Raw genomic sequence first — 25,477 nt, forward strand, 5'->3', positions numbered from 1 at the left:
CCTGGTCTTCCCTACTGCCTCTGATCTGGAGGACTCACTAAACAGAGAACATCCCTGGTCATCCCTACTGCCTCTGATCTGGAGGACTCACTAAACAGAGAACATCCCTGGTCTTCCCTACTGCCTCTGATCTGGAGGACTCACTAAACAGAGAACATCCCTGGTCTTCCCTACTGCCTCTGATCTGGAGGACTCACTAAACAGAGAACATCCCTGGTCATCCCTACTGCCTCTGATCTGGAGGACTCACTAAACAGAGAACATCCCTGGTCTTCCCTACTGCCTCTGATCTGGAGGACTCACTAAACCGAGATCATCCCTACTGCCACTGATCTGGAGGACTCACTAAACAGAGAACATCCCTGGTCATCCCTACTGCCTCTGATCTGGAGGACTCACTAAACAGAGAACATCCCTGGTCATCCCTACTGCCTCTGATCTGGAGGACTCACTAAACAGAGAACATCCCTGGTCATCCCTACTGCCTCTGATCTGGAGGACTCACTAAACAGAGAACATCCCTGGTCATCCCTACTGCCTCTGATCTGGAGGACTCACTAAACAGAGAACATCCCTGGTCTTCCCTACTGCCTCTGATCTGGAGGACTCACTAAACAGAGAACATCCCTGGTCATCCCTACTGCCACTGATCTGGAGGACTCACTAAACAGAGAACATCCCTGGTCATCCCTACTGCCTCTGATCTGGAGGACTCACTAAACAGAGAACATCCCTGGTCATCCCTACTGCCTCTGATCTGGAGGACTCACTAAACAGATAACATCCCTGGTCTTCCCTACTGCCTCTGATCTGGAGGACTTACTAAACAGAGAACATCCCTGGTCATCCCTACTGCCACTGATCTGGAGGACTCACTAAACAGAGAACATCCCTGGTCATCCTTACTGCCTCTGAACTGGAGGACTCACTAAACCAACATGCTTTGTTTGTAAATGATGTCTGAGTGTTGGAGTGTGACCCTGGCTGTCTGTAAATACATTTGAAAGAAAAACTAGAAAATGGTGCCATCTGGTTTGCTTAATATAAGGAATTTGAAATAATTTTTACTGTTGATACTTAAGTATATTTTAAACCAAATACTTTTTGACTTTTACTTTTACTTACTTTACTTTTATATTTTACTGAAATATGAGAGTTGGGTACTTTTTCCACCACTGACAGGTAGTCATGCAGATAGGTAGTTCTTAAGCTAGTTCTAAACAATGTCTTTCTATCTCTCCAGAAGAGTCACGAGGGGACAGCGAAGAGCCTTCCTCAGGTCAACTCAGACAGTCACATGACAGACAGTGATATCTGGGTGCCTGACCACCTGACCCCGTCCTGGGTGTGTCTACCTAACGACCAGCCTGTCCTCGCCATCATCCAGCCTGGAGAGTCTGTTCTGGACGTTCTGGAGACCATCTGCAAGGTAACTACCAACTTAACTAACCTACACTGGAGGACCATCTGCAAGGTAACTAGCAACTTAACTAACCTACACTGGAGGACCATCTGCAAGGTAACTAGCAACTTAACTAACCTACACTGGAGGACCATCTGCAAGGTAACTAGCAACTTAACTAACCTACACTGGAGGACCATCTGCAAGGTAACTACCAACTAACCTACACTGGAGACCATCTGCAAGGTAACTACCAACTAACCTACACTGGAGACCATCTGCAAGGTAACTACCAACTTAACTAACCTACACTGTAAGACCATCTGCAAGGTAACTAGCAACTTAACTAACCTACACTGGAGACCATCTGCAAGGTAACTACCAACTTAACTAACCTACACTGGAGGACCATCTGCAAGGTAACTACCAACTTAACTAACCTACACTGGAGGACCATCTGCAAGGTAACTACCAACTTAACTATCCTACACTGGAGGACCATCTGTAAGGTAACTAGCAACTTAACTAACCTACACTGGAGGACCATCTGCAAGGTAACTAGCAACTTAACTAACCTACACTGGAGGACCATCTGCAAGGTAACTACCAACTAACCTACACTGGAGACCATCTGCAAGGTAACTACCAACTAACCTACACTGGAGACCATCTGCAAGGTAACTACCAACTTAACTAACCTACACTGTAAGACCATCTGCAAGGTAACTAGCAACTTAACTAACCTACACTGGAGACCATCTGCAAGGTAACTACCAACTTAACTAACCTACACTGGAGGACCATCTGCAAGGTAACTACCAACTTAACTAACCTACACTGGAGGACCATCTGCAAGGTAACTAGCAACTTAACTAACCTACACTGGAGGACCATCTGCAAGGTAACTAGCAACTTAACTAACCTACACTGGAGGACCATCTGCAAGGTAACTAGCAACTTAACTAACCTACACTGGAGGACCATCTGCAAGGTAACTACCAACTAACCTACACTGGAGACCATCTGCAAGGTAACTACCAACTAACCTACACTGGAGACCATCTGCAAGGTAACTACCAACTTAACTAACCTACACTGTAAGACCATCTGCAAGGTAACTAGCAACTTAACTAACCTACACTGGAGACCATCTGCAAGGTAACTACCAACTTAACTAACCTACACTGGAGGACCATCTGCAAGGTAACTACCAACTTAACTAACCTAGACTGGAGGACCATCTGCAAGGTAACTACCAACTTAACTAACCTACACTGGATACCATCTGCAAGGTAACTACCAACTTAACTAACCTACACTGGAGGACCATCTGCAAGGTAACTACCAACTTAACTATCCTACACTGGAGACCATCTGCAAGGTAACTAGCAACTTAACTAACCTACACTGGGGGACCATCTGCAAGGTAACTACCAACTAACCTAGACTGGAGGACCATCTGCAAGGTAACTACCAACTTAACTAACCTACACTGGAGGACCATCTGCAAGGTAACTAGCAACTTAACTAACCTACACTGGAGACCATCTGCAAGGTAACTACCAACTTAACTAACCTACACTGGAGGACCATCTGCAAGGTAACTACCAACTTAACTAACCTACACTGGAGGACCATCTGCAAGGTAACTACCAACTTAACTAACCTAGACTGGAGGACCATCTGCAAGGTAACTACCAACTTAACTAACCTACACTGGAGGACCATCTGCAAGGTAACTACCAACTAACCTACACTGGAGGACCATCTGCAAGGTAACTACCAACTTAACTAACCTACACTGGAGGACCATCTGTAAGGTAACTAGCAACTTAACTAACCTACACTGGAGGACCATCTGCAAGGTAACTACCAACTTAACTAACCTACACTGGAGGACCATCTGCAAGGTAACTACCAACTAACCTACACCGGAGGACCACCTGCAAGGTAACTACCAACTTAACTAACCTACACTGGAGGACCATCTGCAAGGTAACTACCAACTTAACTAACCTACACTGGAGGACCATCTGCAAGGTAACTACCAACTTAACTAATCTACACCAGAGACCATCTGCAAGGTAACAGGAATGAGAGTGAGACAGGAATTGAGTCCCAAATGGACTCTGTTCCCCCTCCTCCTCTCCCCCTGTCCCCCTCCTCCTCTTCCCTTGTCCCCCTCCTCCTCTCCCCCTGTCCCCCTCCTCCTCTCCCCCTGTCCCCCTCCTCCTCTCCCCCGTCCCCCTCCTCTCCCCCGTCCCCCTCCTCTCCCCCTGTCCTCCTCCTCTCCCCCTGTCCTCTCCCCCTGTCCCCCTCCTCCTCTCCCCCTGTCCCCCTGTCCCCCTCCTCCTCTCCCCCTGTCCCCCTCCTCCTGTCCCCCTCCTCCTCTCCCCTGTCCCCCTGTCCCCCTCCTCCTCTCCCCCTGTCCTCCTCCTCTCCCCCTGTCCTCCTCCTCTCCCCCTGTCCCCCTGTCCCCCTCTTCCTCTCCCCCTGTCCCCCTCCTCCTCTCCCCCTGAGAATTGAGATGCAGCCCTACCCTGTACTGATCCTCTTTCTCTCTACTTAACTCCACACTATGAATCTTTACTAAAGTGTGTGTTTGTGGTGTGTGTGTGTGTGTGTGTTTGTGGTGTGTGTGTGTTTGTGGTGTGTGTGTGTGTTTGTGGTGTGTGTGTGTTCTCTACTTAACTCCACAGGCCCACCAGCTGGATCCCACCAAACATTTCCTGCGTCTCAAGTTCCTCATGGATAACCAAGTCCAGTTCTTCATCCCTAAACCTGACGAGCAGCTGTGCGACTTGGTACGTTTCTGATTTCCTCATCACAGATGATCTCCTGTCACAGTCTTAGCATCCCATTGAGATGACACACACACACACACACACACACACACACACACACACACACACACACACACACACACACACACACACACACACACACACACACACACACACACACACACACACACACACACCGGCGTAATAAATACATTAGACTGCCTCCTCGTCGTATTCCATTCATGCTTCTTTCTGTAATAAGACATTCTTGTTCCTTCCATCTCTCTTTTCATCTCTCGCTTCATCTCTCTCTCTCTCTCGCTCTCTCTCCTTCTCTCTCTCTCCTTCTCTCCCTGTCCTTCTCTCCCTGTCCTTCTCTCTCTGTCCTCTCTCTGCCCTTCTCTCTCTCTCTCTCTCCTTCTCTTCATCTCTCTCTCTCTCTCTCTCTCTCTCTCTCTCCTTCTCTCTCTCTTTCTCTCCTTCTCTTCATCTCTCTCTCTCTCTTTCTCTCCTTCTCTCCATCTCTCTCTCTCTCTCCTTCTCTCTCTCTCCTTTCCCTGTCCTTCTCTCTCTGTCCTCTCTCTGTCCATTTCTCTTTCTCTCTCTCTTCATCTCTCCTTCTCTCCACAGCTTTATAAAGAGATAGAGCTGGGCTCCAAAATAACCAAAGTCATCCAGTTCGACAGGGATGAGTCCTGTATGATTGGTTACGGTAAGGATGAGTCCTGCATGATTGGTTACTGTAAGGATGATTGGTTAACGTAAGCAAAAGTCCTGAATGATTGGTTAGGCACCCTATTCCCTATATAGTGCACTACTTTTGACCAGAGTCCTTTGGGACCTGGTTAAAAGTAGTACACTTCACTATAAAGACAATGGGGTGGCGTTTGGGATGCAGACAATGACATTTATGTCCACATTCACAGATCATTTGACTTGCAATTCTGAAGCGCCTCCCCTTTTAATTCCGATCATGTTGTAGTATACAGAGTGAATATTTCCACTAGCGGTTGTGATGTATCCTGTTATTAACTTCTAGTCACATCTCAGTTTTCCTGTCTTTCTTAGACTAATCCCTGTCAGGGCAGAGAAAATAAATCCTCTCCTCTCCTCTCCTCCTCCTCCTCCAGGGTTCTCCATCTCAGTGGTAGAGGAGGATTCGGTGCAGCAGCTCTACATAACCGATGTGAAGCCTGGAGGATTGGCCTTCGCTAGAGGTTCATTACAAATCTACACTCCATCTATCTGTATCTGAGAATATAACAGAGATAGAACAGACAGACAGAAGCCAGGGAGAGGGAAGATATGATTAGTTTCATGCCAGACAGAGAGGCCAGGGAGAGGGAAGATATTAGTTTCATGCCAGACAGACAGAGGCCAGGGAGAGGGAAGATATGATTAGTTTCATGCCAGACAGAGAGGCCAGGGAGAGGGAAGATATTAGTTTCATGCCAGACAGACAGAGGGCAGGGAGAGGGAAGATATGATTAGTTTCATGCCAGACAGAGAGGCCAGGGAGAGGGAAGATATGATTAGTTTCATGCCAGACAGACAGAGGGCAGGGAGAAGATCGATATGATTAGTTTCATGCCAGACAGACAGAGGCCAGGGAGAGGGAAGATATGATTAGTTTCATGCCAGACAGACAGAGAAGCCAGGGAGAGGGAAGATATGATTAGTGTCATGCCAGACAGACAGAGAAGCCAGGGAGAGGGAAGATATGATTAGTTTCATGCCAGACAGACAGAGGCCAGGGAGAGGGAAGATATGATTAGTTTCATGCCAGACAGAGGGCCAGGAGAGGGAAGATATGATTAGTTTCATGCCAGACAGAGAGGGCAGGGAGAGGGAAGACATAATTAGTTTCATGCCAGACAGACAGAGGGCAGGGAGATGGAAGATATGATTAGTTTCATGCCAGACAGACAGAGGGCAGGGAGAGGGAAGATATGATTAGTTTCATGCCAGACAGACAGAGGGCAGGGAGAGGGAAGATATGATTAGTTACATGCCAGACAGACAGAGGGCAGGGAGAGGTAAGATATGATTAGTTTCATGCCAGACAGACAGAGGCCAGGGAGAGGGAAGATATGATTAGTTTCATGCCAGACAGACAGAGGGCAGGGAGAGGGAAGATATGATTAGTTACATGCCAGACAGACAGAGGGCAGGGAGAGGGAAGATATGATTAGTTTCATGCCAGACAGACAGAGGGCAGGGAGAGGGAAGATATGATTAGTTTCATGCCAGACAGACAGAGGCCAGGGAGAGGGAAGATATGATTAGTTTCATGCCAGACAGACAGAGGCCAGGGAGAGGGAATATATGATTAGTTACATGCCAGACAGACAGAGGGCAGGGAGAGGGAAGATATGATTAGTTTCATGCCAGACAGACAGAGGCCAGGGAGAGGGAAGATATGATTAGTTTCATGCCAGACAGAGAGGGAAGATATGATTTGATTCATGCCAGACAGAGAAGGCAGGGAGAGGGAAGATATAATTAGTTTCATGCCAGACAGAGATGGCAGGGAGAGGGAAGATATGATTAGTTTCATGCCAGACAGAGAGGGAAGATATGATTAGATTCATGCCAGACAGAGAGGGAAGATATGATTAGATTCATGCCAGACAGAGAGGGCAGGGAGAGGGAAGATATGATTAGTTTCATGCCAGACAGAGAGGGAAGATATGATTAGATTCATGCCAGACAGAGGGAAGATATGATTAGTTTCATGCCAGACAGAGAGGGAAGATATGATTAGATTCATGCCAGACAGAGAGGGCAGGGAGAGGGAAGATATGATTAGTTTCATGCCAGACAGACAGAGGGAAGATATGATTAGTTTCATGCCAGACAGAGAGGGCAGGGAGAGGGAAGATATGATTAGTTTCATGCCAGACAGACAGAGGGAAGATATGATTAGTTTCATGCCAGACAGACAGAGGCCAGGGAGAGGGAAGATATGATTAGTTTCATGCCAGACAGAGACCAGGGAGAGGGAAGATATGATTAGTTTCATGCCAGACAGAGAGGGAAGTTTTGATTAGTTTCATGCCAGACAGAGAGGGCAGGGAGACGGAAGATATAATTAGTTTCATGCCAGACAGACAGACAGAGGGAAGATATGATTAGTTTCATGCCAGACAGAGAGGGAAGATATGATTAGATTCATGCCAGACAGAGAGGGAAGATATGATTAGATTCATGCCAGACAGAGGGAAGATATGATTAGTTTCATGCCAGACAGAGAGGGAAGATATGATTAGTTTCATGCCAGACAGAGAGGGAAGATATGATTATATTCATGCCAGACAGAGGGAAGATATGATTAGTTTCATGCCAGACAGACAGAGGGCAGGGAGAGGGAAGATATGATTAGTTTCATGCCAGACAGACAGAGAGGCCAGGGAGAGAGAATATATGATTAGTTTCATGCCAGACAGACAGAGGGAAGATATGATTAGTTACATGCCAGACAGAGGGCAGGGAGAGGGAAGATATCATTAGTTTCATGCCAGACAGACAGAGGCCAGGGAGAGGGAAGATATGATTAGTTTCATGCCAGACAGACAGAGGCCAGGGAGAGGGAAGATATGATTAGTTTCATGCCAGACAGACAGAGGGCAGGGAGAGGGAAGATATGATATGATTAGTTTCATGCCAGACAGAGGCCAGGGTGAGGGAAGATATCATATGATTAATTTCATCAGCCATCTCTATACAATCTCCACTTAAAAGTTGGTGGTGGCTGTTCAATCATATAATTACTGCAGTTGATGAGACATTCAAAAGTGTGTGTGTGTGTGTGTGTGTGTGTGTGGGGGGGGGGGGGGGGGGGTGGATGCTCTCTCTAGTGTTCATGTTGAGGTCAATATGGGGGTTGGTGAAGGATTTATTTTTAGACATGAATGGATATTAATGGCTCATTTGATAAGTGTGCAAAGGGACTAAAGAAAACAGCTATCCAACAACCTCGCGTCTTCTGAACAGCATAACAAAACCTCACTACTGACATGGCTGGACGTGACAACACACTGAGAAGTGTTGTGATGGACATTTTTTTTTTTTTTTATCATGTGAAGAAGAGACAGCCTTGAAAATGTTCATCTTGTCTCCATGTGGTAAATAATCCACGGTTCCTCAAATCATATCTGCCTGTGCTTGGTAAAGATATGAGATTGGGATGGGGGGGGGGGGGGGCGACGACGACATAACGACCGCCTTAGAACCATCTGGCGGAACGCCCAGAATATGTTCTATAAATGAAGCTCGTTGATAATAAAGTAAGATTCATTTAAAGATTGAGTTCGAGTGTCCCTGTGTAGAATTTCCATAACAGTGTATTTGTCCCAAATGGTATCCTATTAGCTACAGTTACCAGTCAACAGTTTGGACGCACCTACTTATTCAAGGGTTTTTCTTTTATTTGTTCTATTTTCTACATTGTAGAATAATAGTGAAGACGTCACAACTATGAAATAACAGATATGGAATCATGTAGTAACCAAAAAAAGTGTTAAACAAATCAAAATGTATTTTATATTTGAGATTCTTCAAAGTAGCCACCCCTTTGCCTTGATGACAGCTTTGGACACTCTTGGCATTCTCTCAACCAGCTTCACCTGGAATGCTTTTCCAAAAGTTTTGAAGGAGTTCCCACATATGCTGAGCACTTGTTGGCTGCTTTTCCTTCACTCTGCGGTCAAACTCATCCCAAACGATCTCAACTGGGTTGAGGTCGTGTGATTGTGGAGGCCAGGTCATCTGATGCATCACTCCATCACTCTCCTTCTTGGTAAAATAGCCCTTACACAGCCTGGAGGTGTGTTGGGTCATTGTCCTGTTGAAAAACAAACGGTAGTCCCACTAAGCGCAAACCAGATGGGATGGCGTATCACTGCAGAATGCTGTGGAGGCCATGCTGGTTAAGTGTGCCTTGAATTCTAAATAAATCAGACAGTGTCACCAGCAAAGCACCCCCACACCATCACACCTCCTCCTCCATGCTTCACGGTGGGAACCACACATGCGGAGATCCTCTGTTCACCTATGCGTCTCACAAAGACACGGCGGTTGGAACCAAAAATCTCAATCTCTCTTGAAGGAACATTTTCAAAGTTCTTGAAAAGAGAGAGAGAGAGAGAGATGTTTTAATCTGGGTTTCTGTATAGCACTGTGAAAACTGCTGATGTAAAAAGGCCTTCATAAAATAAATTTTATTGATTCAGAAAATAGTCCAACATCCAGTCATTATGCCGTTTTCAGCTGTGATTACTATATATAGTTTTGTTCAGCTTGTACAATACATCTCAGATGATCATGAATGAACACACACACACCAATACACTGTCTTGTCTCTCCAGGTCTGAATGCAGGCGATGAGATCTTGCAGCTGAATGGGAAGGACTCGTGCAGTCTGAACTTCTCAGACATGAAGGAGGCGTTCTCCCAGGCTTCTCTGTCCCTGACCGTCAACACTTTGCCCTCTAGGGACCGACGACAGATCTGTTACCTTCCCCCCCGACGCTCTGACGCACAGGAAGACCTCCACACAGACATCTTCTCTGTGAACCAGGGTGAGTTACAGTCCACCTCTATACTGACGTGTTCTCTGTGAACCAGGGTGAGTTACAGTCCACCTCTATACTGACGTGTTCTCTGTGAACCAGGGTGAGTTACAGTCCACCTCTATACTGACGTGTTCTCTGTGAACCAGGGTGAGTTACAGTCCACCTCTATACCGACGTGTTCTCTGTGAACCAGGGTGAGTTACAGTCCACCTCTATACTGACGTGTTCTCTATGAACCAGGGTGAGTTACAGTTCACCTCTATACTGACGTGTTCTCTATGAACCAGGGTGAGTTACAGTCCACCTCCACACAGACATCTTCTCTATGAACCAGGGTGAGTTACAGTCCACCTCTATACTGACGTGTTCTCTGTGAACCAGGGTGAGTTACAGTCCACCTCTATACTGACGTGTTCTCTATGAACCAGGGTGAGTTACAGTGGACCTCTATACTGACGTGTTCTCTATGAACCAGGGTGAGTTACAGTCCACCTCTATACTGACGTGTTCTCTATGAACCAGGGTGAGTTACAGTCCACCTCTATACTGACGTGTTCTCTGTGAACCAGGGTGAGTTACAGTCCACCTCTATACTGACGTGTTCTCTGTGAACCAGGGTGAGTTACAGTACACCTCTATACTGACGTGTTCTCTGTGAACCAGGGTGATACAGTCCACCTCTATACCGACGTGTTCTCTGTGAACCAGGGTGAGTTACAGTCCACCTCTATACTGACGTGTTCTCTGTGAACCAGGGTGAGTTACAGTCCACCTCTATACTGACGTGTTCTCTGTGAACCAGGGTGAGTTACAGTCCACCTCTATACTGACGTGTTCTCTATGAACCAGGGTGAGTTACAGTCCACCTCTATACTGACGTGTTCTCTGTGAACCAGGGTGAGTTACAGTCCACCTCTATACTGACGTGTTCTCTGTGAGCCAGGGTGAGTTACAGTCCACCTCTATACTGACGTGTTCTCTATGAACCAGGGTGAGTTACAGTCCACCTCTATACTGACGTGTTCTCTGTGAACCAGGGTGAGTTACAGTGGACCTCTATACTGACATCTTCTCTGTGAACCAGGGTGAGTTACAGTCCACCTCTATACTGACGTGTTAGGGAACATTTAGGGAACATTTAGGGAACATTTAGGGAACATTTGGGAAACTGGTAATATTGTTATGTTAGGACAGCTGCTCACCATGGTCTGCCTGATATGTTGTTGATGTTTGTATTGTTTGTATTGTTGATGTATGTATTGTTGACGTATTGTTGATGTTTGTGTTTTTGCTGTTTGTATTGTTCATGTGGTATTTATGTTTGTGTTGTTGATGTTTGTGTTGTTGATGTGGTGTTTATGTTTGTGTTGTTGATGTTTGTATTGTTGATGTTTGTATTGTTGATGTGTTGTTGATGTGTTGTTGATGTGTTGTTGATGTTTGTATTGTTGATGTGGTGTTTATGTTTGTATTGTTGATGTGGTGTTTATGTTTGTATTGTTGATGTGGTGTTGATGTTTGTGTTTTTGATGTTTGTATTGTTGATGTGGTGTTTATGTTTGTATTTTTGATGTGGTGTTGATGTTTGTGTTGTTGATGTGGTGTTTATGTTTGTGTTGTTGATGTTTGTATTGTTGATGTGTTGTTGATGTTTGTGTTTTTGATGTTTGTATTGTTGATGTGGTGTTTATGTTTGTATTGTTGATGTGTTGTTGATGTTTGTATTGTTGATGTTTGTATTGTTGATGTGGTGTTGATGTTTGTATTGTTGATGTGGTGTTTGTTTGTGGTGTTGATGTTTGTATTGTTGATGTGTTGTTGATGTTTGTATTGTTGATGTTTATGTTGTTGATGTGGTGTTGATGTTTGTTGTTGATGTTTGTATTGTTGATGTGTTGTTGATGTTTGTGTTGTTGATGTTTGTATTGTTGATGTGGTGTTGATGTTTGTTGTTGATGTTTGTATTGTTGATGTGTTGTTGATGTTTGTGTTGTTGATGTTTGTATTGTTGATGTGGTGTTTATGTTCTTCCTGTTCCAGAGGAGATTCTGGATGACGGGGATGGTCTGATGCTCGATAGTTCCGGAGACAGCCTGGACGACGACTCTGAGATCTTCAGCGAGGCAGACCAATGCAGAAAGGTAAAGGTCTCTTCTCGTTCCTTTTTTAACCTCTATTCAAGCAGGGAAGTCCCATTTTTTAACCTCTATTCAAGCAGGGAAGTCCCATTTTTTAACCTCTATTCAAGCAGGGAAGTCCCATTTTTTAACCTCTATTCAAGCAGGGAAGTCCCATTTTTTAACCTCTATTCAAGCAGGGAAGTCCCATTTTTTAACCTCTATTCAAGCAGGGAAGTCCCATTTTTTAACCTCTATTCAAGCAGGGAAGTCCCATTTTTTAACCTCTATTCAAGCAGGGAAGTCCCATTTTTTAACCTCTATTCAAGCAGGGAAGTCCCATTTGAGACCAACGTCTCATTTCCAAGGGAGCCCCGCGTCACCAAAATGCAGCAAATACAAAGTGCATAATAATGAACCAGTGATACTAATGACAACAAACATTTCACTTGATGTGATTATGTTGACAGTGTGGTTCACCAGTGGTTCATCTCTGTGGTTCACTGAACAATGTGCTGCACCGTCTATAATCTGGCGACGTCCCCTCTGCACCATATTCTGCACCGTCTGCCACCAACTCCTTAAACTGTTGGCTGGAGAATAAAGTAATATACAGACATACAGTTTCTTCTTACCCCTCGTCCTAATGTGCATGATTTGGACTCTCGTCCGTGACCCAGTTTTTCCTTTATCTACGATTGCCAGTTTTACATATGATGCAGAAAATCCTTACAGAGAATTGGAGGAGGCCATTTTCAAAGCTTTGAAAATGAATAGATCGTCGTCATCACGTCTACTTACTTTAGCTGTTTAACAGCTTGTTCATATGTCAGCTTTGGCTACATAGTTGGATGTAAACCTCTGTGGACCAGGGATATATATATATATATGAGAGAGAGAGAGAGAGAGAGAGAGAGAGAGAGAGAGAGAGAGAGAGAGAGAGAGAGAGGAGAGAGAGAGAGAGAGAGAGAGAGGAGAGAGAGAGGAGAGAAGAGAGAGAGAAGAGAGGAGAGAGAGAGAGAGAGAGAGAGAGAGAGAGAGAGAGAGAGAGAGAGAGAGAGAGAGAGAGAGAGAGAGAGAGAGAGAGAGAGAGAGAGAGAGAGAGGAGAGAGAGAGAGAGAGAGAGAGAGAGAGAGAGAGAGAGAGAGAGAGAGAGAAAGAGAAAGAAAGAAAGAAATATATCAGTCTGTCTCTGATGTTTTTCCTGGAGAGAAGTGGCTTCTTTGCTGCCCTTCTTGACACCAGGCCATCTTCCAAAACTCTTTGCCTCACTGTGCGTGCAGATGCACTCACACCTGCCTGCTGCCATTCCTGAGCAAGCTCTGTACTGGTGGTGCCCCGATTCCGCAGCTGAATCAACTTTAGGAGACGGTCCTGGCGCTTGCTGGACTTTCTTGGGCGCCCTGAAGCCTTCTGCAGAAATGCAGTGGAAATGTTTTTGGGGGATTCAGTTCATTTGCATGACAAGAGGGACTTTGCAATTATTTGCAATTCATCTGATCACTATTCATAACATTCTAGAGTAAATGCAAATTGCCATCATACAAACTGAGGCAGCAGACTTTGTGAAAATTAATATTTGTGTCATTCTCAAAACTTTTGGCCACGACTGTACATTTCCTTGAAGAACAACCAAGACCACGCAAACCATAGCCAAGAAAACAAATTGTTTTGTTAAGAAACAGTAAGCTAGTTATGAACCGCCTATAGTAAATGGTTGAACCCCAAACGCACATGTAAAACAGTACCTCAGTTGTGTATGCTAGCATCAACTTATCAGACTCTAATGACAGCATCGCTGTACAATAAATTCCAGCTTTGGAGTTAAGCTCTTTCGCCTGCTCATTTGTTATAATTCAAATTTGTGCTGACTGATCAACACAGTGTCAAGTTACTTTTTTCAGAAAATCTGAAGTTGCAAAAGTAAAAAGTATTCGGTGTATCAGGCTTGGTAAAACAACACTGCTCTTTACATGGTGCATCAGGCAGGTTAAAACAAAACTGCTTGCCTGACATGTGCCAGCCTGGTCTCCTAGATTGGAAGTAACATAGTATACGTAAAGCCGCGACACAGAAATTAGTATGATATGTTACGTTTGGTATGGTTACATAAGACAGACAGGTTACTTAATCTTTCCTGCAGTCAAGTGACCATATCACCTCTAGTGGCCTCATGGGTGGAATATTATTAATTATATTTTTCATAATTAAATAATTAATAAATAAAATAAAAAAATGAGGGTGGTTGGTCGAGGTGGAAGGATGGGCGTATAACGTGAACGTCTAGCAACCGGAAGGTTCCAATCACGGACAACTTTAGCATTTTAGCTAATTACCAGACTCGAGTCACAAATATGATGATTTGCAACTCGACTTTGACTTGAACACCAATGACTCGTGACTTAACTTGGACTAGAGCCTTTTGACTCGAACTGACTTGAAACCCTCCCCGAGCCCAAATATAAAAAATGATGCTATCAAAAAAAGTGTGCAGAGCATCAACTCTTCATTTAACGGATTACAGTTTGAATCGGACAGCAGCCAATTAAATTATGCCAGTTGAGAAAAAGTTGCGCGTGGCAGTGCAGAGGAACGTCGGCGGGTGAATTCAGATGGAGCCCTCGGAAAGATGATACCCTAAATTATTATTTTCGGATATAAAGACTACGCTGTAGTCGACAAAAAATGGATTGCAACTTGCAAAACATGCGGGAAGAAAATTACAGACGGAGGCGCAATTAACTTCCAACTTTGTTCGATATTTGAAGCTGCACAAAGAACGGTAAGTCATGGCTAATATAGCCGACAGCTATATATAACTTTGCTAGTGTATCATGTAGGCTAACGTAACGTTAAATCAATGAGCCTCCACACAGTCAGTCAGTGCGGGAACATGATCATTGCACCCAAGATTGAGCTACAACTGGCTAGGCAGCTGGAAGCCTAAATCCTGCCTGATGTTACTGCTGTTTCTAAAGCCATTGACAGACGTTAGCCTACTGTAACCACACAGTGTGTGTGTGTGTTCAGGTTTGGCGATTGTGTACAAGCCTACATCGCCCGATTGCGCCCCATAGCGATCCTCTATAGTCAATCGCTATGGGGGAAAGGGGGGTCTTTCTCATGGCTACCCATGTATTTCCATGGAAATATAACGTTTATTTGGAAAGTAATAAATATATATATTTTTAAAAGCATTCATAATTTGCGTATATGTAATATACTAACTATTACTCTTGTTAAAAATATGAAATGGTATTACATTTGGTGAAGAGCACATTATGACTTGTTTAGGACTCAACTCAAAGTTTAGGACTTGAGACTTGACTTGAGACTTGTTTTTAGCATTTGTTAGAGCATTGGACTAGTAACCGGAAGGTTGCAAGATCGAATCCCCGAGCTGACAAGGTAAAAATCTGTCTTTCTGCCCCTGAACAAGGCAGTTTAACCCACTGTTCCAAGGCCGTCATTGAAAATAAGAATTTGTTCTTAACTGACTTGCCTAGTTAAATAAAGGTAAAATAAAAAGACTTGTCAGTCTTGACTTGACTCGGACTTGCCTGTCTTGACTTGAGTGCTAAGACTTGAGACTTATTTGTGACTTGTAAAACAATGACTTGGTCCCACATCTGCTACTGTGTGCATCTTGCTAGAACGGAGGAGAGACCAGAGCCCGTATCCACAAAGCGTCTCAGAAAAAGAGCCGTTTAAATTCTACAACCACCTAAAGCGATTCCCAAACCTTCCATAACAAAGCCATCACCTACAGAGAGATGAACCTGGAGAAGAGCCCCCTAAGCAAGCTGGTCCTGGGGCTCTGTTCACAAACACAAACAGACCCCACAGAGCCCCAGGACAGCAACACAATCATGAGAAAACAAAAAGATAATTACCTGACACATTGGAAAGAATGAACAAAATAACAGAGCAAACTAGAATGCTATTTGTCCCTAGAGAGAGAGTACACAGTGGCAGAATACCTGACCACTGTGACTGACCCAAACCTAAGGAAAGCTTTGACTATGTACAGACTCAGTGAGCATAGCCTTGCTATTGAGAAAGGCCGCCGTAGGCAGACCTGGCTCTCAAGAGAAGACAGGCTATGTGCACACTGCCCACAAAATGAGGTGGAAACTGAGCTGCACTACCTAACCTCCTGCCAAATGTATGACCATATTAGAGACAGATATTTCCTTCAGATTCTACAGATCCACAAAGAATTTGAAAACAAACCCAATTTTGATAAACTCCCATATCTACTAGGTGAAATACAACAGTGTTCCATCACAGCAGCAAGATTTGTGACCTGTTGCCACAAGAAAAGGTCAACCAGTGAAGAACAAACACCATTGTAAATACAACCCATATTTATGTTTATTTATTTTCCCTTTTGAACTTTAATCATTTGTACATCGTTACAACACTGTGTATATAGACATAATATGACATTTGTAATGTCTATATTCTTTTGGAACTTCTGTGAGTGGAATGTTTACTGTTCAATTTTGTTTATTTCACTTTTGTATATTATCTACCTCACTTGCTTTGGCAATGTTAACAGATGTTTCCCATGCCAATAAAGCCACTTGGGGAGGGAGAGAGGGGGGGGGGGAGAGAGAGAGGAGGGAGGAGGAGAGAGAGAGAGAGAGAGAGAGGGAGAGAGCTCTCCTTTATATTGGACTCTTCCCTTCTTCCGCTGAGGCTTTGACTGACCGACGGTCCTCTCCTACGCTCTGGAATCTTTGGCTCTCCGTCCGTCTGACTGTGCTCTCTGCCTCTCCATCTGTCTGTCGTCTTTCTGTCCGCCAGCCTGCCATGTCTGCCCTGAAGAGGAGCAAGCGCTCCTCAGAGTCCATCTATGACATGCTGCATCTGGTGAGCCTGCTCTCTAACCTAACTAGCTACATCTGCTACTCTTTACTCACATCTTTGCTTTGTCGTTTTATTGGTTCATACCATCAACTGTAATTTTCTTGTTGGTTGGACTATGCCGTATATTACGCTGTGTGAGACTGTTGTCTCTAACTCAAGGCTACCTGATGTGGTGAGTGTGTGTGTGATTCCTGATGCTTTTAATCGCTGTGATTCACACCTTAGCTGCTTCCCAAATGGCACCCTATCCACTATATAGTGCACTATAGCGGGAATAGGGTGCCATTTAGGATGCACACCTTCTCTAGGCTGCTTGGGTACATTACAGGAAGCTATGAGTCAGTGCTGTCAGCTAGCAAAGCTCTCCAATCTGTCACCACGGTCCCTAAGCACTGTCAGCTAGCGAAGCTCTCCAATCTGTCATACAGTCATTCTGTGATCTGATACTGTGACTCCTCAGCACTGTCAGCTAGCAAAGCTCTCCAATCTGTCATTCTGTGAGCTTTGTTGTTATACACATCTTTTTATAAGATTTTATTTGACCTTTTATCAGCAATACAAAACATCCACGTACAAACAGCAACATCACACAAACATCCACATCACCCCTGCCCAGACCCACTTGAATGAATGATTTGTCCCAATGATTTTAGTTTTATAAATATTTAGGACTAACTTATTCCTTGCCACGAATTCTGAAACTAACTGCAGTTCTTTAAGTGTTGCAGTGATTTCAGTCGATGTAGTAGCTGATGTGTATAGTGTTGAGTCATCCGCATACACACTGGCTTTACTCAAGATCAGTGGCATGTCATTAGTAGATATTGAAAAAAGTAAGGGGCCTAGACAGCTGCCCTGGGGAACTCCTGATTCTACCTAGATTATGTTGGAGAGGCTTCCATTAAAGAACACCCTCTTTGTTCTGTTAGACAAGGAATTGTTTATCCACATTATAGCTGGGGGTGTAAAGCCATAACTCACAAGTTTTTCCAGCAGCAGACTATGATCAATAATGTCAAAAGCTGCACTGAAGTCTAACAAAACAGCCCCCACAATCTTTTTATCATCAATTTCTCTCAGCCAATCATCAGTCATTTGTGTAAGTGCTGTGCTTGTTGAGTGTCCTTCCCTATAAGCGTGCTGAAAGTCTGTCAATTTGTTTACTGTAAAAATAGAATTGTATTTGGTCAAACACAATTTTTTCCAGAAGTTTACTAAGGGTTGGTAACAGGTTGATTGGCCGGCTATTTGAGCCAGTAAAGGGGGCTTTACTGTTCTTAGGTAGAAGAATGACTTTTGCTTCCCTCCAAACCTGGGGGCACACACATTCTAGTAGGTTTAAATTGAAGATATGGCAAATAGGAGTGGCATTATCGTCCGCTGTTATCCTCAGTAATTTTCCATCCAAGTTGCTGGCATGTCATGCCTAAGTTTGCTAATCTTGCCAATGAAAAAATCATCAAAGTATCAGTGGGTTTTGTGATGAATGAGCCATTTGATTCAATCTGTCATACAGTCATTCTGTGATCTGATACTGTGACTCCTCAGCACTGTCAGCTAGCAAAGCTCTCCAATCTGTCATTCTGTGAGCTTTGTTGTTATACACATCTTTTTATAAGATTTTGCCGTTTGCCGTTTTTGCCAAAACTTAAGGTGCTCCAAAGCTTTTTACTGTCGTTTTTATATCATTTTGTAACGGGTGTCGTAATGATCAGACCAAAACGCAGCGGGAACGTGAATACTCATCTTCTTTTTAATGTGAAGAAGGAAAAACAAACAAATCACGTATACAAAACAAACTTACGACACTAACAGTCCTATCAGGTGCTCAGACACTAAACAGGAGACAACTACCCACAAATACCATAGAACAAACACCCCTCTTAAATAAGACCTTCAATTAGAAGCAACGAGGAGCAGCTACTTCCAATTGAAGGTCAACCCTGTGGCTCAACCCTGTCTTCCCCGTGGCTCAGTTGGTAGAGCATGGTGTTTACAATGCCAGCATGGTGTGTGCAACGCCAGGGTTGTGGGTTCGATTCCCACGGGGGGCCAGTACAAAAAAAATAAAAAATGCATGAAATGAAATGTATGTATTCACTACTGTAAGTCGCTCTGGATAAGAGCGTCTGCTAAATGACTAAAATGTAAATGTAACCCCATTAACTAAACATAGACATAGAATGACTAGAACTAACATAGAAATAAACTAACAAGAACATAGCCCAAAAACCCCGGAACACTCTAAACAAACACCCCTCTTACATAACATAACCCCCTGTTTGGCAACAGTAACAAGGTGTGATGTGGTTCACCAATCAGGGCCTTGATGGGCTTGGTAACAGTAACAAGGGGTGATGTGGTTCACCAATCAGGGCCTTGATGGGCTTGGCAACAGTAACAAGGTGTGATGTGGTTCACCAATCAGGGCCTTGATGGGCTTGGTAACAGTAAAAAGGAGTGATGTGGTTCACCATTCAGGACCTTGATGGGCATGGCAACAGTAAAAAGGAGTGATGTGGTTCACCATTCAGGACCTTGATGGGCATGGCAACAGTAACAAGGTGTGATGTGGTTCACCAATCAGGGCCTTGATGGGCTTTGCAACAGTAACAAGGCGTGATATGTAATCAGTTTTTTTTGTGGGGGTGGTTACCTAGCAACAATGACAAGAAGCTGCCATGTGGGGAATCTTAGATGACTTGTTTCAGCTAGATTGATCTGGTTCTTGTTGTCTTGTTTTGAGGTGTTTTGACTGATGTCAAGTCTATGTGATAGCTAGCTAACCAACAACTGTAACTATGTATTTGAGAGACAAGTGCTCATTTTGAAAATGTTTGTTTTCTATAAACATTGGAGACTAAGTATATTGACGTGTTGTCAACGATCTAAGCCAGCCCCGTATGTTTTGCCCCATAGTGTCAACGATCTAAGCCAGCCCCGTATGTTTTGCCCCATAGTGTCAACGATCTAAGCCAGCCCCGTATGTTTTGCCCCATAGTGTCAACGATTTAAGCCAGCCCCGTATGTTTTGCCCCATAGTGTCAACGATCTAAGCCAGCCACGTCTGTTTTGCCCCATAGTGTCAACGATCTAAGCCAGCCCTGTCTGTTTTGCCCCATTGATGATCTGAAGAGATCAATACATCAGCCACCAGGAAAACACAGGGAAGAGAGATCAATACATCAGCCACCAGGAAAACACAGGGAAGAGAGATCAATACATCAGCCATCAGGAAAACACAGGGAAGAGAGATCAATACATCAGCCATCAGGAAAACACAGGGAAGAGAGATCAATACATCAGCCATCAGGAAAACACAGGGGAAGAGAGATCAATACATCAAAAGAGAGAGAGAGAGCGACAGAAAGAGAAAAGGATGAGGAGAGTGACTGTTATGACAGGCCAAAAATAGACAGAAGTTCAAATGATCCATTCTCCCTCTCTTTTTCTCCATTCTCTCCCTCCTGTCCTTTCTCCAATCCTGCCTCTCACCTCTCCCCTCCTCTCGTCTGTTTGTTTTGATATTCTTTGTGGATCTGTGGGAAATAATGGGGTCATACATTTGGCAGGAGGTGAGGAAGTGCAGCTCAGTTTCCACCTCATTTTGTGGGCAGTGTTGCACATAGCCTGTCTCCTCTTGAGAGCCAGGTCTGCCTATGGCGACCTCTCTCAATAGCAAGGCTATGCTCACGGAGTCTGTACACAGTGAAGGATTTTCTTAATTTTGGTCAGGTATTCTGTCTCTGTGTGCTGTCTGTTTAGGGACAGTTAACATTCCAAGTTGCTCTGTTTTTTGGGGGGTTTTCTTTCTAGTGTGTCAAATAGTTATCTTTTTGCTTTCCCATGATTTGGTTGAGTATAATTGTGTTTTGTGTTCTGTGGTGTCTGTTTGTGAACAGAGCCCCAGGACCAGCTTATTGAGGGGACTGTTCTCCAGGTTCATCTTTCTGTAGATGAGGGCTTTGTGGTGGAATGTGTGGGCATTGCTTCCTTTTAGGTGGTTGAAGAATTTAACAGTAATTTTCTGGATTTTGATGATTAGTGGGTATAGTCCTAATTCTGCTCTGCATTGTTTGGGCTTTTCCGTTGTACACAAAGTATATTTTTTGCAGAATTCTGCATGCATCAATTTGGTGTTTGTCCCATTTTGTGTATTATTGGTTGATGTGTGGACCCCAGACCTCACAACCATAGAGGACAATGGGTTCAACAACTGATTCCAGTATTTTTTTTACTAGATTGTAATTGGGATGTTGAATTTTATGTTCCTTTTGATGGCATAGAAGACCCATCTTACCTTGACTCTTAGATCTTTCACAGCCTTGTTGAAGTTACCTGTGGCGCTGATGTTTAGGCCGAGGTAGGTATAATTCTATGAGTGTCTAGATATAATTTGTTTTTGTGGTCTTGGCAACTAGACCTTTTTCGGGAACACTCTATTACTGGGATTTACTGTCAGGGCCCAGGTCAGACAGAATCTGTGCAGAAGATCTAGGTGCTGCTGTAGGCCCTCCTTGGTTGGGGACAGAAGCACCAGATCATCAGCAAACATTTCTGAGTCCAGTAGTGTGAGGCCGGGTGCTGCAGACTGTTCTAGTGCCCTCGCCAATTCATTGACGTAAATGTTGAAGAGGGTGGGTCTTAAGCTGCATCCCTGTCCTAACCCCATGGCCCTGAGGAAATAAATCTGTGTGTTTGTTGCCAATTAAATATTCCCTCTCCTCTCACTTCCCTCTCTCCTCTCCTCTCCATCCCTCTCTCTCTACTTCTTTCTTCCCCGCTCTCTCTCTCTCCACATACCTCTCTCCCCTCCCCTTTCTCTTCATCTCCCTCCCTCTCTCTACCTCTTTCCCGTTCTCCTCTCCACCCCCCTCTCTCTCTCACATACCTTTCTCTCTCTCTCTACCTCTCTCTCTCTCTCTCTCTCTCTCTCTACCTCTCTCCTCTCATCCCACCCCCCCCCCTCTCTCTCTCTCTCTCTCTCTCTCTCTCTCTCTCTCTCTCTCTCTCTCTACCTCTCTCCCTTTCTCCTCTCCGTCTCTCGTTTTCCCTCTTATCACCATCTGTCCCTCCCTCTATCTCTCTCCATCTCTCTCCTCTCATCTCTCTCTCACTCCCTCTCTCCCTCTCTCACTCCCTTTGTCTCTCACCCTCTCGTTCTCGCTCCTCTCTATCCCTCTCTATCTCTCTCCCCTCTCCATCCATCCACCATCCATCGCTCTTGCTACCTCTCTCTCTACCTCTCCCTATTTCTTTCTCTCCCTGCCTCTCTCTTGCCCTCTCTCTCTCTCTACCTCTCTCTCTCTACCTCTCTCTGTAGAGTACAGAGCAGGTCGCAGCATTCTGCCGCAGTCTCCATGACATGAATCCGTCTGAGTGTGCCACGACCTCCACATCCCCCAGCCTGGACTCGCCCTTCCGTCCCATTGCCACCGGCACCGCCAGCCGCCAGCTTTCCGACGCCGACAAGCTACGCAAAGTAATCTGTGAGCTGGTTGAGACGGAACGCGCCTATGTTAAAGTTAGTATCAGTAGTACTACATCTCTGCTGTGGGTCTTTGTAGGAGGAGAAGGTGGAGTGTTTGTGGGAGGAGAAGGGGGAGTGTTTGTGGGAGGAGAAGGGGGAGTGTTTGTAGGAGGAGAAGGGGGAGTGTTTGTGGGAGGAGAAGGGGGAGTGTTTGTGGGATAAGGGGGTTGGGGGGTGTTTGTGGGAGAGGGGGGGGGGTGTTTGTGGGAGAAGGGGGGTTGTGGGAGAAGGGGGTTGGGGAGTGTTTGTGGGAGAAGGGGGGGGGGGGTTTGTGGGAGAAGGGGAGGGTTGTGGGAGAAGAGGGGGGTTGTGGGAGAAGGGGGTTGGGGAGTGTTTGTGGGAGAAGGGGGGGGGTTGTGGGAGAAGGGGGGGGTTGTGGGAGAAGGGGGGGGGTTGTGGGAGAAGGGGGGGGGGTTTGTGGGAGAAGGGGGGGGTGTTTGTGGGAGAGGGGGGGGGTGTTTGTGGGAGAAGGGGGGGTTGTGGGAGAAGGGGGTTGGGGAGTGTTTGTGGGAGAAGGGGGGGGGGGGTTGTGGGAGAAGGGGGGGGGGGTTTGTGGGAGAAGGGGAGGGTTGTGGGAGAAGAGGGGGGTTGTGGGAGAAGGGGGTTGGGGAGTGTTTGTGGGAGAAGGGGGGGGGGGTTGTGGGAGAAGGGGGGGGGGTTTGTGGGAGAAGGGGAGGGTTGTGGGAGAAGAGGGGGGTTGTGGGAGAAGGGGGTTGGGGAGTGTTTGTGGGAGAAGGGGGGGGTTGTGGGAGAAGAGGGGGGTTGTGGGAGAAGGGGGTTGGGGAGTGTTTGTGGGAGAAAGGGGGGGTTGTGGGAGAAGGGGGGGTTGTGGGAGAAGGGGGGGTTTGTGGGAGAAGGGGGGGGTTGTGGGAGAAGGGGGGGTTTGTGGGAGAAGGGGGGGGTTTGTGGGAGAAGGGGGGGTGTGTGTGGGAGAAGGGGGGGTGTGTGTGGGAGAAGGGGGGAGTGTTTGTGGGAGTTGGGGGGGTGTTTGTGGGAAAAGGGGGGGGTTGTTTGTGGGAGGTGTCATAACTGGGTTATAGAATATAGAAAAGCAATACATTTTATTGTATTATAACTGGGTTACAAAGAAACTCTGAGAAATCAAATGCATAATATAACCTCAATATATATGTAATCTGATCTAACTAGAAACAGATCTCAATACGTATCTAATCTGATCTAACTAAAATCAGATCTCAATATGTATGTAATCTGATCTAACTAGAAACAGATCTCAATACGTATCTAATCTGATCTAACTAAAATCAGATCTCAATACGTATGTAATCTGATCTAACTAGAAACAGATGTCAATACGTATCTAATCTGATCTAACTAGAAACAGATCTCAATACATATGTAATCTGATCTAACTGGAAACAGATCTCAATATATATGTAATCTGATCTAACTAAAAACAGATCTCAATACGTATCTAATCTGATCTAACTGGAAACAGATCTCAATATATATGTAATCTGATCTAACTGGAAACAGATCTCAATATATATGTAATCTGATCTAACTAGAAACAGATTTCAAAACGTATCTGATCTAACTAGAAACAGATTTCAATATATATGTAATCTGATCTAACTAAAAACAGATCTCAATACGTATGTAATCTGATCTAAGTAGAAACAGATCTCAATATATATGTAATCTGATCTATCTAGAAACAGATCTCAATACGTATCTAATCTGATCTAACTAGAAACAGATCTCAATACATACGTAATCTGATCTAAGTAGAAACAGATCTCAATACGTAATCTGATCTAACTAGAAAGAGGGATATTAAATACATATGTAATCTGATCACCATGTGCAATGGCAAGCGTCAGCTGGAGTGGTATAAAGATCGCCGCCATTGGACTCTGGAGCAGTTGAAACGCGTTCTCTGGAGTGACGGATGCCAGGAGAAACGCTACCTGCCCATAATGCATTGTGCTAACTGTAAAGTTTGGTGGAGGAGTGTTAATGGTCTGGGGTTGTTTTTCATGGTTCGGGCCCCTTAGTTCCAGTGAAGGGAAATCTTAACGCTACAGCATACAATGACATTCTAGACTATTCTCTGCTTCCAACTTTGTTGCAACAGTTTGGGGACGGCCCTTTCCTGTTTCAGCATGACAATGCCCCGAGCACAAAGCGAGGTCCATACAGACATGGTTTGTCGAAGTTCGGTGTGGAAGAACTTGACTAGCCTGCAAAAGACCCCTGACCTCAACCCAATCTTACACCTTTGGGATGAATTGGAACGAGCCAGGTCTAATCTCCCAACATCAGTGCCCGACCTCACTAATGCTCTGGTGGCTGAATGGAAGCAAGTCCCCTCAGCAATGTTCCAACATCTAGTGGAAAGCCTTCCCAGAAGAGTGGAGGCTGTTATAACAGCAAAGGGGGGACCAACTCCATATTAATGCCCATGATTTTGGAATGAGTTGTTCCACGTTGCAGGTGTCCACATACTTTTGGTAATGTAGTGTATTTATCTGATTTAAGTAGAAACAGAGATATCTTAACAGAGAGATCTTAACAGGGAGATCTTAACAGAGAGATCATAACAGGGAGATCTTAACAGAGAGATCTTAACAGAAAGATCTTAACAGAGAGATCTTAACAGAGAGATCTTAACAGGGAGATCTTAACAGAAAGATCTTAACAGAGAGATCTTAACAGAGAGATCTTAACAGCGAGATCTTAACAGAGACATCTTAACAGAGACATCTTAACAGAGACATCTTAACAGAGACATCTTAACAGAGACATCTTAACAGAGACATCTTAACAGAGAGATCATAATACTTCAAAGAAACTCAGTCAGTGTGAGACCTAGAGAATAAAGGATGTGTATATATATTTAGTGTTATTTTAATTCAACGCTGTGCGTAACCAGTTGGTTTATAGTACAGCTTAATGACTTGTTGTGATACGAGATGTTACATCTGGCGTTTTTAAGCCAGAGTGTTTTCTATTCTCCCTCTCCGTGTGTGTACATATCCATGAGGTGACATCTACCACCCCAATCAACGGTCGGTGTGGTGTGTGTGTGTGTGTGTGTGTGTGTGTGTGTGTGTGTGTGTGTGTGTGTGTGTGTGTTGTGTGTGTGTGTGTGTGTGTGTGTGTGTGTGTGTGTGTGTGTGTGTGTGTGTGTGTGTGTGCGACCGTGTGTGTGTGTGTATGTGTCTCCACTATCCCAA

The 25,477-nt window shown here is 44.8% G+C and overlaps 1 protein-coding gene across 2 annotated transcripts in view; it reads left to right on the forward strand.

Annotated features, from left to right (window-relative positions):
• LOC115206681 (TIAM Rac1 associated GEF 1) overlaps positions 1 to 25,477 on the forward strand; it is a 124,068-nt gene that overhangs the window by 73,852 nt on the left and 24,739 nt on the right. Inside the window, exons 12-18 of one of the 2 annotated variants that reach the window (XM_029773879.1) lie at positions 1,244 to 1,429; positions 4,102 to 4,206; positions 4,816 to 4,897; positions 5,316 to 5,402; positions 9,552 to 9,764; positions 11,799 to 11,899; positions 22,071 to 22,271. In XM_029773879.1, coding sequence (XP_029629739.1) covers positions 1,244 to 1,429; positions 4,102 to 4,206; positions 4,816 to 4,897; positions 5,316 to 5,402; positions 9,552 to 9,764; positions 11,799 to 11,899; positions 22,071 to 22,271 — 975 coding nt within the window. The remainder of the gene's footprint in view (positions 1 to 1,243; positions 1,430 to 4,101; positions 4,207 to 4,815; positions 4,898 to 5,315; positions 5,403 to 9,551; positions 9,765 to 11,798; positions 11,900 to 22,070; positions 22,272 to 25,477) is intronic. The other variant, XM_029773880.1, reaches the window with a different exon arrangement.

The sequence above is a fragment of the Salmo trutta genome, chromosome 13 (genome assembly GCF_901001165.1).
Source record: "Salmo trutta chromosome 13, fSalTru1.1, whole genome shotgun sequence".
Classification (NCBI taxonomy): Eukaryota; Metazoa; Chordata; class Actinopteri; order Salmoniformes; family Salmonidae; genus Salmo; species Salmo trutta.